At 37.8% G+C, this 12833-nt stretch overlaps 1 protein-coding gene across 3 annotated transcripts in view; it reads right to left on the minus strand.

The window, feature by feature from the left end:
• Lnx2 (ligand of numb-protein X 2) overlaps nt 1-12833 on the minus strand; it is an 87198-nt gene that overhangs the window by 12125 nt on the left and 62240 nt on the right. For all 3 annotated transcript variants that reach the window (XM_087199432.1, XM_087199431.1, XM_004854811.4), the window contains 4 exons: nt 11271-11524; nt 9752-9951; nt 4207-4575; nt 809-949 (listed from right to left, as the gene is read on the minus strand). In XM_087199432.1, coding sequence (XP_087055558.1) covers nt 809-949; nt 4207-4575; nt 9752-9951; nt 11271-11524 — 964 coding nt within the window. The remainder of the gene's footprint in view (nt 1-808; nt 950-4206; nt 4576-9751; nt 9952-11270; nt 11525-12833) is intronic.

The following is a 12833-nucleotide window of genomic DNA, read 5'->3' on the forward strand; positions in this document are numbered from 1 at the left end:
ACTTAAGGTGAATGACTTCTGAAGCTCATAATTAGCTTACACTTTCAGAGAATTGGGTATCACACCATTGTTACATTCCTAGCCTACTGGAAGTTGGATTTAAATGAAAGATCAAGTCAACTAAGTAAGTCAAGAATGCTAACATGCCATCCTTTTTTGAGTTTTGGAATTCAAGTGAGACAGCATCAAAATTCTTAGTGTTGAGAAATGACCTTGGAATATACTAAAAAAACCATGACATACTCATTCTGAGGAAGCAGTAACAAAGCTCAACATGTGAAGATTTAAAATAATTTAGGGTAATGTGTTTCTCTATGCTACAGCATAAAAACATCATACATATACTTATCAAAATTTATGGTTATGTTTAATATTCATATATAATTCAGTACTGCAGGCTACATGCCCAGTTGCTACACACAGACTTGCCAATTATGTTTCCATGATTCTTTTTCAATCATATAACCAGTGCTTACATTTAAATAAGCAACCCATGATAAATCCCCCTTTCAATTAGGGCTAAATAAGACTTTTCTGGAAGATCATGCAGTTCTAGTCAATCATTTGATAGGGGAGCCTTCCCTGCCAGAAACTACCTCTAGTGACTGAGGAACTGAGATGAAGCCATCCACTCTCCAAGGTGCCAAGACACATATCTCACATCCCAAACATCTTGTTTCCAACATTTAAATCTTTTAAAAGAATCGCTTTATTGAGGTGTTACTGCTATACTAAAGACCTTCATTTGCATCTTATCATCTTATAACAAGAATCCTCTCGAGGGTGGTATATGAAAATGAATCTTTACCTTATGTGAGCTTGGTCTGTTGTGAGACAGTGGCTGTGTGTGGTACTTGCTGCTGCCATGAGTTCCTGCCTCTCGGATGGTGTTACCCTGCTGAGGTCTCCCAGGTCTAGCAATTGTTAAATTCACCCTCTCTCCACTGGCCTGGAGAAAAGACAATATCACCTGTCATGAATAATGCTTATCACTCTAAAGATTACAGGCAGTGAAATTTTCTATGCACTTCTCAATTACAGTACCAGGCCTCGCCCGACGGCATGGAGGACGTAAGTTATACTTTTACACACACACACACAAACATGCAGTTAGATGCTAAATTATTTTAGAGGTTCATGGCTATCATTTTAAATTTAGAATCCTGTTATCCATCTTAAATATAGATTCATGTCTACTACATATTAAAAGTCATTCTGTCCTTGTTTTTTTTTTTTTGGTACCGGCGATCGAACTCGGGTCCTTGTGCTTGAGCAGCAGGCGGCGAAACTACTGAGCTAAATCCCCGGCCCTGTCCTTGTTTTTTAAGGAAGTCTTATTTACTTGATTCTTATTCTTGGTTATGATAATTTCCTCAATTTTAATATTACAGACTGCTTTCAGAAATTGTGGTAAAGTAGAAATCTCCCCCATGATTAAAGTTAATGTTAAGAAATCACTTTCAGTTCTTCAATTGAGAAATAAATGATGGGCAATTTTAATACCCTACTATAAATTATCTGCACTTAAGTATTTTATTAAACTAAATAATTTTAGACAAGCTCTTCAAAATAACTGACGCATTCTCCAAGCAGAGTCCAGGGGCTTGAAGAAGGGGTAATAACCAAGGAAGAGTATTTAGAAACTTGATAGATTTAAGATTTTGACACTTTGGATTATTAGATTACACTGTTGTGAAGTGTTAAAAAGCATCTTTGGATTTTATTTCAATATATGCAGTCATCTTCATTACTGTTTAACATCTTACAACTAAAGTTATTTCATCTTCACTTGAAAACAGCTTTTACAAACCTATTACTGGAAAGCAAAGTTTTAATCTTTCAAGATGGCTTGAAAGACAAAATTCTGTTAATGTGATGGAAGTGCACAAAGGCTGTGCGTTTAGCACTTCAGAGTGTTAAATATGTGAGAGGTTTTGTTACAAATCAAGATTTTAAGTAAGGAGGCAGAGGCAGGAGAATTACAAGTTTGAGTCCTACCTGGGCAACTTGGCAAGACCCTGTTTCAAAATTTTAAAAAGGGGGATTGGGGATATAGCTCAGTAGTAGGGTACCCCTGAGTTCAACCCTCAGTATTGCAAAAAAACAAAAAAGAAAACAAACCAAAACAAGATATAGAAATATAAGATGCTAAATAATAATATTCGTAATTCGTGACAGCCAAGCCCTGTTGCTGGGAGTATAAAACTGGAATGATCTTTCTGGAGGGAAGGTTAGCAAAATGTCTTAAACTGGAAAACAAAACATCAAAGTCTGTCAACAGAGGAATGATTAAGTAAGTTATGGTACGTATGTACTAAATAGCTACTAAAACTCATGTTGTGAGTCTGTACTTATTTTCTTTTAAGATCCCCACAACATACTGTTGACAAAGAAAAAAACACACAGAATCCACAAGATGAGGGCCTGTCTGCCTGCCCACCCTCCCGGCCTCCTCCTTCCCAGACAGGGTCTTGCTCTGTAGTCCAGGCTGGTCTCAAGCTCAACAATCCTCTTGCCTCAGTCTCCTGATTGGAGATTATAGGTGTGTGTCACTGAAGCTAGTTTACATATATATATATATATATATATATATATATATATATATAAATATATATAAATATGTGCGTGCATGTGGGTGTGTATATTTTTCTTTTGGTACTGGGAATCAAACTTGGGTCCTTGCGCTTGGGAGGCAGGCTGTGGAACCACTGAGCTAAATCCCTGGCCCAACATATATTTTTTATAATCCAAAAACAGTAAGACTTTTAATTTTTGTGAAAAAAAAAATCTTAAATTCAACAACTTTAGTTTTCTGTTTAGGAAAAATTATATTATAAAATATGAAGTAATTATAAAAATCTAAATATAAAATATTATTAGAGAAAATTTAATTTCTACCTGCTACACTTTCCACATTTTGGTTAAAAATTCAGTGAAGACTCTGGGAATCTTACTGATCGTCTCCCTCCATGAAGTGCACTTGACTCTTCTACTTCTTCAGTCAAATCCCATTACCCCTTCCCCGTTTTCCCTCCCACCAACCTCCACTCTTACTAGGAGAACTGGTTTTTAACAGTGTAGCAGCTGGCTGACATCCACAGGAATGGGTTCTAACAGTTGCTTTCAATTTCATAGAATTTTAAGGCACCCAATTTCTTTAAACCTCAAGTCTATAAAATGAGACCAATATCTGAATCTCCCCTCAGTGCAATAAAAGGAGTTGAGACTTGTATTTAGTCTTAAATTTTCACTCTTATTTGATTCTATGTTGTAAACACATTTTAGCAACCTGATGCTCAATTATATTAATGCCTGGCTTCCTTTATAATATTTTGTTGCGCTTACTTTAAGAGAAATATCTCTCAGCTTCACTATTATTCCTGTAGAGTATGCCCCCATCATTAACTGCCATGGCACACTGCAGAACCAGTGGATCTGCTCTGGATGATCTTCCAATTGTTTTCATGCTCTTCCTGAAAACATACCTTCTTTCAATAATGACCATCTTCCCTTCACAGAAATACTGTAGGACCAATTTTATGATGTGCTTCAAACACTTTTTGAATTCCGGGCCGAGGATTTAGCTCAGTGGTTTCGCCGCCTGCTGTGCAAGCGCAAGGACCTGAGTTCGATCCCTGGTACCAAAAAAAACTCAAACCACTTTGAATTCCTTAAAATCTTTTTTGTAAAGATGGGGTCTCTTTGTGTTGCCAAGGCTGGTCTTGAACTCTTGGACTTAAGAGATTTCCCCCTGTTTCCTGAGCAGCTGGGACTGTAAGTACTTGGCGGAGACAAGTTATTCGTAACAAATCAATTTTTTTCTCTACTTATGTGGCTCCTGAAGGGAGTCTCAGTTACTCACAATTCTAGCAACCACAGTTCCTCTGAGCCTCACTTTCCTCCTTGTTGAAGGTGGACACCGCTATTTATATCTGCCTTACTAGGTGGAGCCCAGAGATCAAGTAAGAAATGAATGTTAAATAGTAGATCTGGCACTGTATTAACAGCTGGCCCCAAAGTCCACAGGGATATAGTTTTCAGAAAAAAATCTCATCTATAAGGAAGTTATAGTGTGGCTTTTAAAGAACTTAAGCAGCTATGTCTGATTTTCCAATGAATGTCAAATGTCCCATGAATTCTGACATTACGTGCCAACGATAACAAACACTGATGGGTGGAAATTACAGCTCAGCCTTTGGCATTTACCTGAATGATCTGGGCGGCAAGCTCTGGTGTTCCATGCTTCAGGTCATGCCCATTGATGGCCAGCACCCGGTCATTGCTGCAGAGCCTGCCATCCTGGGCTGCCAGTCCCCCTTCCAGCAGGTCAAGGATGAAAACACCTGGCTCATCTGTCCTTCGGACTAACTTAATGCCAAGCTGTTCACCAGACTCCCGTTTATGAAGAATCACATGGAAAACCTCTTCCCGTGGAGAGCTGCTGTCAGAATGGTTGTGAGCCCGACTGCCAAAGCGCCTCTCCCGCAGCACAGTGAGATGCAGCATGGAGCAGGGCTGGGAAAGGACAGCTCTAGCATAGTTATGGGACACATTGCTGATATCATAGTTGTTGACCTACAAAAAAATGATTGATATGTGGCAATCTCTTATTGTCTTAATTTGTAGAAGCGTTTGTACGCCACTTCTAATGGAAACCAGCATTGTGGAAATGCTACAATCATTACTTACACAAAGAAAACCTCTCTAAAGACATTTTAAAATAGAGTTTCTAAAATTAACTTACAATGACTAGAATCAAGTAGAGAATAGTAATTAGAATCATAAGTTTTGATGATAGTCTTGAATTAGAATCCTTGGTTCTTCCATTTACTAACTGATAACCTCAGGCAGAACTTGTTTGGAGTGTGTTTCTTCATCTGTAAAATTTGTTTACCATCTACTTCACAGGACCAGCGTTAAGAAAGCACAAACTACATCAGCACAGAGCAACTGCTAATGAAATACTAGTTCTAGTAGAAACTGAAATTCTGCTCAATCACAGATTTGCTTTTCCAATTAAAGACACTTTAAGCCAGAGAAAATAAACATTTTAAGAAAAGGGGCACATTCTAAGTACACAACCTTGTTTTAGGTGAGTGACTTTGAAAATAGATAATTATGATTTCATTCTACTTCTTTAGAACATACAGTATGTATATCTTCTCCACCAAGCATAATTCAATAATCATGTATCATTTACTTATTAAACTGTACAACCTTAAAATAATTATAGTGACTGATCTTTAGACATGTTACATTGCTTAGAGAATACAACCAGCTTCAATTATTCATTTAGTATGTGAGCTTACTTGCTTGTGTGATTTATTTATTTATTGACAGGGTCTCACTGTGTAGTTCAGACTGGGCCTGAACTCACAATGTAGTCCAGGCTGGCCTTGAACTCATGGTGATCCTCCTGCCTCAACTCCCCGAGCGATGGGATTACAGGCAAGTGCCACCATGCCTGGCATAAGCATATTTTTAACATTTATCACAATTCAAGTTCTCTGACTTGGTCTGTGATGAACCACAAATCTGTAATGGGACAGGCTTTGGGTTAGGTGCTAGTGATCACCTGAAATCCTTGAATCTTTCATATAAATTCATGATAAGCAAGGTCCCCCCATTGTCTATTTATCTGAGATGGATAGTTTTGTTATTGAAGTTTTGTTTATTTTCTGGGATTGACAATTCTGAACACTACTAATGAATTGTGTTGATTTTGACCTACTGACATTTTAGAATTCAATCAAATTCATAGCCGTCACACACAAACTTGTTATTCCCCCAAATTTGAAACATGTACATAGTTAGTAGCTATCCAAGACTTTGACAGAAATGCTGATTAATAGAGGGTCAAGACTAGAACTTCCAGGTAGTTCCTAGAAAACCAGGCTGACCTAGACTCAAAGTCAAATCATTGTTCTGGCCATTTAGCTACCTTTAGGTTCAATTTTTCCTCTTTATATTTGGGCATATCAAACTTTACAAACTTTACAAAATGTCTGGCTGAAATTCTGCAGTATTTTCCAGCCATGTGCAGACACCCAGCCTCATATTTTTTGTGTGAAGTAGGTTGAGAAATATCCTACAACCAGAAAGAAGATTGTTCCTCCACAGATGCATAGTTGCCAGTGAAATTCAGAGAAAAGTAGAGACCAAATAAAATACCATTTTTTGATTTTGTAAAAATAGCATTAGTGTGATAAACTCCATCATATTTTTGGGCCAAATGTGTTTTTACCCACGTGATCAACACCTTATTATTTTTTTTCAAAGCAAAAACACTTGAATTTTTGATGATTCTGATCAAACTAAAAATACTCATATTTAGTAATGTTCTAAAAGTTGTATTGTTTAGTAATGGTATTGAAATTTATAAAAGCAGCATTTTTTCCTCCAAAACTTCTCAAAAGGCTGGATATAAATCTATCTCTAAAGAACAACAAAAGAGGGCCAGGGATTTAGCTCAGTGGTACCAGCGCCTGCTTCACAAGCGCAAGGTTCTGAGTTTGATCCCCGGTACCAAAAAAAAAAAAAAAAAAAAAAGAATAGCAAAAGACCCTGTGGGTCCTCCTTTGAAAAGTCTATTTTAACAGAGTAACATATATAGGTGTATATATCTACATTTGTATTTTTTAAAATGTGAGGAAATCAAAGCTACCCACTGTTAATTACATAAGGTTAAAATAAAACCACAGCTTAACTCTCTGGTCTGCAAGTGAACCATATTACTGCTTCTTGGGGATTTTCAAATTAGTGCACTATATTATTTATCCAGAGTATATAAAGTAGAAGGTACTCAAGTAGTAAAAACTGCCAAAACAGGCATCTTTCCAAGTGTTTTAACTTTTGAGTGACTGTGAATACTTCTCTGCAAAGTGGGCGGTTTTATTTATTGGCTCCAACACACCAGCTAGAAGACAACCAGGAGTTAGTGCTCACAACAGGAAGAGAGCTTTTGTGAATTCATTAACTAGGTTATGTGGTCACACTTTATTTCTCAGCTTATATCGTTAAACCAGATTAAGGGCTGTTCTTATTGGAGTTAATAGTATAAAACTCTCCACAAGCAGTAAGAATGCACTGGAATTTCTACAATGTAGATTTTATAACTTAGGTTAGTTCCCAAAAATAGTTGATAATTTTGGATAATTATAATTTTATCTGAGGCATAAAGATTCAGTTATATTACTAAACAATTCTTCAAAACAAGAGTAAAAAGCTCACTGATGAAATATATTTGTAAACAAAACAAAAACCAATCTCAATGATATTTTTAAAAATATAAATGAAGACAAAGCTTTTGTTTTCACCTTTAAAATTTAGAAAAGGAATGAGAAATGTCTAAAAATGGTTAATACTCAAAGCTGGCATATTGCCAGTAGTAACAAACAAAAATAAGTGTACACTTAAATTATGGGTAAAAGGCTAAAAGTGGGGAAAAGACAAAATACTATGTAGGCTGCCAAAAGGGTTCTCTTGTTCTCCTGCCTTGACCACCAAAGTGTCGGGAGGTGTGGGAGGGTGCACTCAGGAAACTAGCTGAAGATTCTCTCCCACCATGCAAAATGGGACCAGGAGCTAGGAAATTAGGAGGGCAGGTAAAGCCTCCTCAAATTTGTGCCAGCCTCACACAGCTAGGATACAGAAATTTGATTTTACATAAGCTGGGTTAGCTTTGCTTTCTGCATTCCTCTATTTCCTCTTAATATCTGATAACATAACGTAACAAAACCAAACAAAATACTGCTTCAAAGTTCATTCTGTCTCAGTCATGCCAGGGGCAATGAAGAAAACGTTTGGGTCATACATGCTAGTGTGGAAATAATATACCATCACTGGCAGCATACAAGTGGCATGGGAGCTATACCCAGGAACTACCAATGGAAAGGTCAATCCCAGCTGCCCCAGTGGCCTGTCTCCCACCTCACTCCCAAATCGGAAGAGTTCAAGGACTAAAACTCCTAGAGGTTCCATGTTTTGCTTTAATAAAGGAGATAGCTATTCCCAACAGGATGTCACAACCAAATCCATATCAAGTATTTCTTGAGCGCTACTGAATGCTATGAGAAATCTGTATCATAATCCACAACATCAGGGTTGTTATAATTACCAGAGAAAGATTGTACACATTTGGGTAAAATGTTTAAATAGTTTACTATAATTGATTATGTGCTAAAAGCAACGAATGTTATCAGTAATCAGGGTGAGGAGGGATCCATGTGGGCATGAATGGATGAACTAAGCTTTCCGGGTAAAGGTGGTCAAACTTGGAACACAAGACAAAGACAGACTGAAATGTGGAAACGAGCCATCCACATGGAAGCAAGAAAATTGTTGTGTTCCCACTAGACTGTACATTCTATGAAGACAAGATAATATTTTGCTTTTAAGTGTATCCCTAGCAAGTAGTACAGTGCCTAGAACACCATAAGAAATGAACAAACCAGTATGTGAAACACCAAAGAAAGTGTTAAGACAGGTTGCATAAGGGAGCACAAAGCACCGGGACCTTGACTATTAGTCTGAAGCCAATGCTGGAGCCGAATCTTTGCAAGGAAAGCAGGTGACAGCTATATTAACTTGGCAGTAATCACATCAGATCAGGGAGAACTGGGAGGCTGGGATACTTCATGGAGTATTCTACTAAATCAGATATGATATAATGAAGGCCTAGACTAGTAAGGTGACAGGAAAAATGGAAATAAGGCTATCAGCAGATCATAGTGAAGGACTAAAAAACAAATTAAAGGAAGAGTCTTCATGTTTAGCTTGCTAGAAAACCTTTTTTCTTGCTCTTGACTACTACTTCTCTCTCGTAGAAGTTATCCATTGTTAGAACTTCAACTATAATTATACTGATTCAAATGTCCAGGCCAGTTTTCACATAAACTCTAGTCCTATAGTAGAATTCTTAACATCTCCATCCTTCCATCCCTCAATCCCTAAGTCCTTAATAGAATACCTTGTCCCACAAACTTTTTTTTCTTTAAGAATACGTTTCTTCTGGAAGGAACAGAAAGGGTGGTATGAGGGGTTACTGAAAGTGCAGCAGTGGCTCAGTGGTTCTGGTGCCTGCCTCACAAGCACAAGGTCCCGAGTTCAATCCCCGGTACAAAAAAAAAAAAACAACAAAAGTGCAGCATTAGAATGCCAATGGAACACTGGGGAGATGTTGAGAGATGGTTGTTAAGATTTCTGATCTCTATCTCATAGTCTCTATAAACAACTTGGGCTGGGGATATAGCTGAGTGGAGCATCTAGCATGTGCTGGGCCCAGGTTCAATCCCTAGTACCAAGGGGAGAAAATATCAATAACTAGTCCTGTGTGGTTCTGTTTTTTTCTAGATTTTAGTAACCTAGTAGTATACAGAAGGATAAATCAGACATGATGCTAAGAAATGAACGGGAAAACTAAGTGTGGAATAAAACCCATGGCAGAAATTTCAGCCAGAGTAAATGTCACTTGGAAAAGCCCATCATGGAATAAAACCCAGGAAGAGTCTCGCAAGCCCAGGGAACCCAGCACTGTGTTTCCAGTCACAGGTGGGACTGCAAAGTAAGGGAAATTTGCATTCCAGGAATATGGTGAAACGGAAGAAATCACAGATAAATTCTATTCTGTTCTGCATATAAAAACATCAAAACTAAGTTTTATATAACTCATTCCATACTATCTCAAATTTCTAAGTTTTAAACTTAAATGAACAAAGCACAACTTAACAGGCAAAATAATTAAAACCAATACCTGAAGAATCTGGTCTCCAGCAAGGAGTCTCCCATCTCTGGCGATGATCCCATCCCTGTAGACTTCCTGGATGACAATGTTAATGAGTGGCGTTTCATTGCCACCCACGATGCTAATTCCTAACTGAATGTATGGATTAGATCTGTGGATTTCAATGGTGGTAATTTCTCCTTCTGGTAAACTAAGTGGCTGTTGTGTGGCTGCCAAGTTAAAAATGGGAGAGGAAGAACAGATAGAGAAAGAAGGTTTTATATTCTGAGTCTCTCTGGGTAAATAAGACATCTCAGGTTAACATGTAGATGATTAATAACTAAACAACACCACTGGGCAAGAAGTAGAATGACAAAAACAAACTAAAATACTATGTTAAAATTATCTAGTTTGGCATGGTGGCTCCAGGCATGTTGCAATCCTAACACCTGGTAGGCAGAGGCAGAAGGATCATGAATTTGAAGCCAGCCTAAATTATATAATAAGTTCATGGCCAGCCCAGATTATCTAGTGAGATCTTGTCTAGGAAAAAAAAAAAATCCAAGGTTATACATAAATAATTAATAAATATTCACAATATGTCAGATCAGTAGGATGAGTCAGTGATCTGAGGAACATTAACAGAGTCATCTTATTCTTGCCCCATATGATAAAAGAAAGTCTGAATCATGAAACAAGTATAAGTAATGCCAGGCAGCAGAAAGTAATTATGGTGTTATATACACTCACAGGTGCTAAAAGAGTAGCCATATCAAGCTCCTAAGAGGTGGATCTGGAACTAAATCTCAGGAGATGAAAAGTGTTAAACTCGTGGCAATAAAAATTTGTATACGTTAACAGAATTTGTAGTTTGTAAGAGAAAATGATTTTTGAAAAATACCTAGGGCCAACTACCAATGTAGAGCCAAGATCTATGACTATAGGTTTTGTTTCCTAGCAGGGTGAGCAGACAGAATAGTGGCTGGCTCCAGGGGGTATGATGTTACAAAGCATGTTTAGGGAGCCAGAGACTGCATTTCCCATCACCTACTGGCTGTATGAGCTTGATCATTTAATCTCAAGCTTCAGTATTCTTACACTTTAAAAAAAAAAAAGCTCCTAAAGTTGTTACAAGCATTTAATTAACTGGCTAATAAAATGTGCTTATCGGTACAGTATCTGACATAGAGTAAGCACTTCATTTGAGCTCTTATTTTTGTTTTTGTTGCTCCTGATGTTTTGTATGTTCAGAGCAAAATAAGTTTCTAAACATACACACATCAATACTGTAGTAAGAAGCATGTGAATGACTAGTTCACAGACCACAACAGAAAAGGGATGGGGAAGGACCGTCTCCTTCCATAGTAAGCCTTGTGCTGTATTTCTAAAATGCAAACTGCCACACTGTATACAGAAAAGAGGGTGAAATGATGTGCTATCTCAATAAAGTAACTTTAAAAAAGAGAACAAAGGTACATACTGGAGGATTACAGGGAAGGAAGGCAACAAGAGAGAGGAAGTACACAAGAAGGATGTGAACTGCACATACTGTCGGCTCCAGCGCTCTCTTCAAAGGCAGGGTTGTCCAGGCCAGGCTCCTCGGGACAGGTGGGAAGACAGGCTAACGTCGAGTTCCGCTCGGTAGGCACTGTGCCCGTCCCCATCCCTGAACAGTCCGTTTCTGGGGACAGAGTACCTGGAGGATCTATTACAGTGGATCCACTTTCATTCTCAATCTCCGTCTGAGTTTTACTAGTTTTCCTTTTCTCTAGGGCAACTCTCTGATGAGAAGCTCCAGGACATCTATAAAGAATATCAAATAGTTTCCGGATGATTTGAAAGGGAAAAAAAGGGAGGGTGTGAATTCGTAGCTTATACCTCAAAATAAGAACAGCAATGGTTTCTATGCCAAAAGAACCTAGAAGTATAAGCAGTATGTAATTCTGACCCTAATCTCTACTCATACTAAATTCTTACCATTCTACATAGCAAATTAAAAGCAAAAGCCACTGGTATGTACAAGGATTTGGTAAACACCTCAAAGAATACTTCAGCAAAAAACCATATTCAGGTGTGTAATAGTCACCAGAAGGCAACCCAATAGCTCTCTGTATTGAAAGAAGGATTCTGAAAATCACACTATGGTACCTTCTTTACAGGTGAAATGCCTCAAGCAGAGGAGTGGCAATTAGCGGTCTTCTTCCTTCATGAATGCAATTACCAGTCTTCTTCCCCTATGAGCGGTTGTGTTCTTAGGCCTTAAGTAGCCACGATGCTGCCTTATTCACTCTCCATGGCCACGTGACATATTTATGCATTAATGGGTTCTAGCATATCTGAGGCTTTACAACTTGATAGGAAAGGGCCAAGTAATTTATGACAGACACAACAGAAAAAAATGTATCTCTCAGGCTGTAAAATTAGAATTGCAGTAGTGGCATTATAGATACACTGTGAGTTAAAGAATAAAATTCCAAGTATATCTGGAAAATGTAAGCACAAAGAACTGTTAATGTGCTTGTTTTTATTTAAATGAACAGAAAGAGCAGATGGAAGCTTGTTTAAATTAATAACCAATGAAATGTTTAAATAAAAGCTTAGAAGTGGTGTTCAGGTGCCATCTCCTTGTCCTTGCCCAGGATTAGTGACCAATAATGCCCGGTTTGAGGAATAGGAGGAAGATATGGGACTCGTGAAGAAGAGCAACCTCCACCCTTGGGGAGGTGATCCTTGACCGTAGGCTGAGTGTTGCAGCTCTTCACTAAATGACAATATTTTTAAAAATCCAGCACTTCTAACAAAATGAAACACAGAATTCAATTCAATTAAAACTGAAAGCTACCCCCACTATAAAGATAATAAGTTTTCCATGTAAACTGAACCTTTAAATCTTGTACTTCAAGTTCTTGGAAAGGACTGCTTAAAATTCCTTTATTCATTTTTCTTTCTCATTTCTAATTTTCTGTACACCTTATTAAGGGGGACAACTGATTTTCCTTTCTGCACTGTGTGTAGTACTTCAGGGAATGTTCTTGCAGGGCCTGACAAATATTTTTGAAAATTAGATAACAGAAAATGTTATTTTTTTCAAGTAAGCAGGCTTAATTAGAAA

The sequence above is a fragment of the Heterocephalus glaber genome, unplaced genomic scaffold, assembly GCF_053883595.1.
Source record: "Heterocephalus glaber isolate CG9 unplaced genomic scaffold, H.glaber_assembly_v1.0 deba00001719, whole genome shotgun sequence".
NCBI lineage: Eukaryota > Metazoa > Chordata > Mammalia > Rodentia > Bathyergidae > Heterocephalus > Heterocephalus glaber.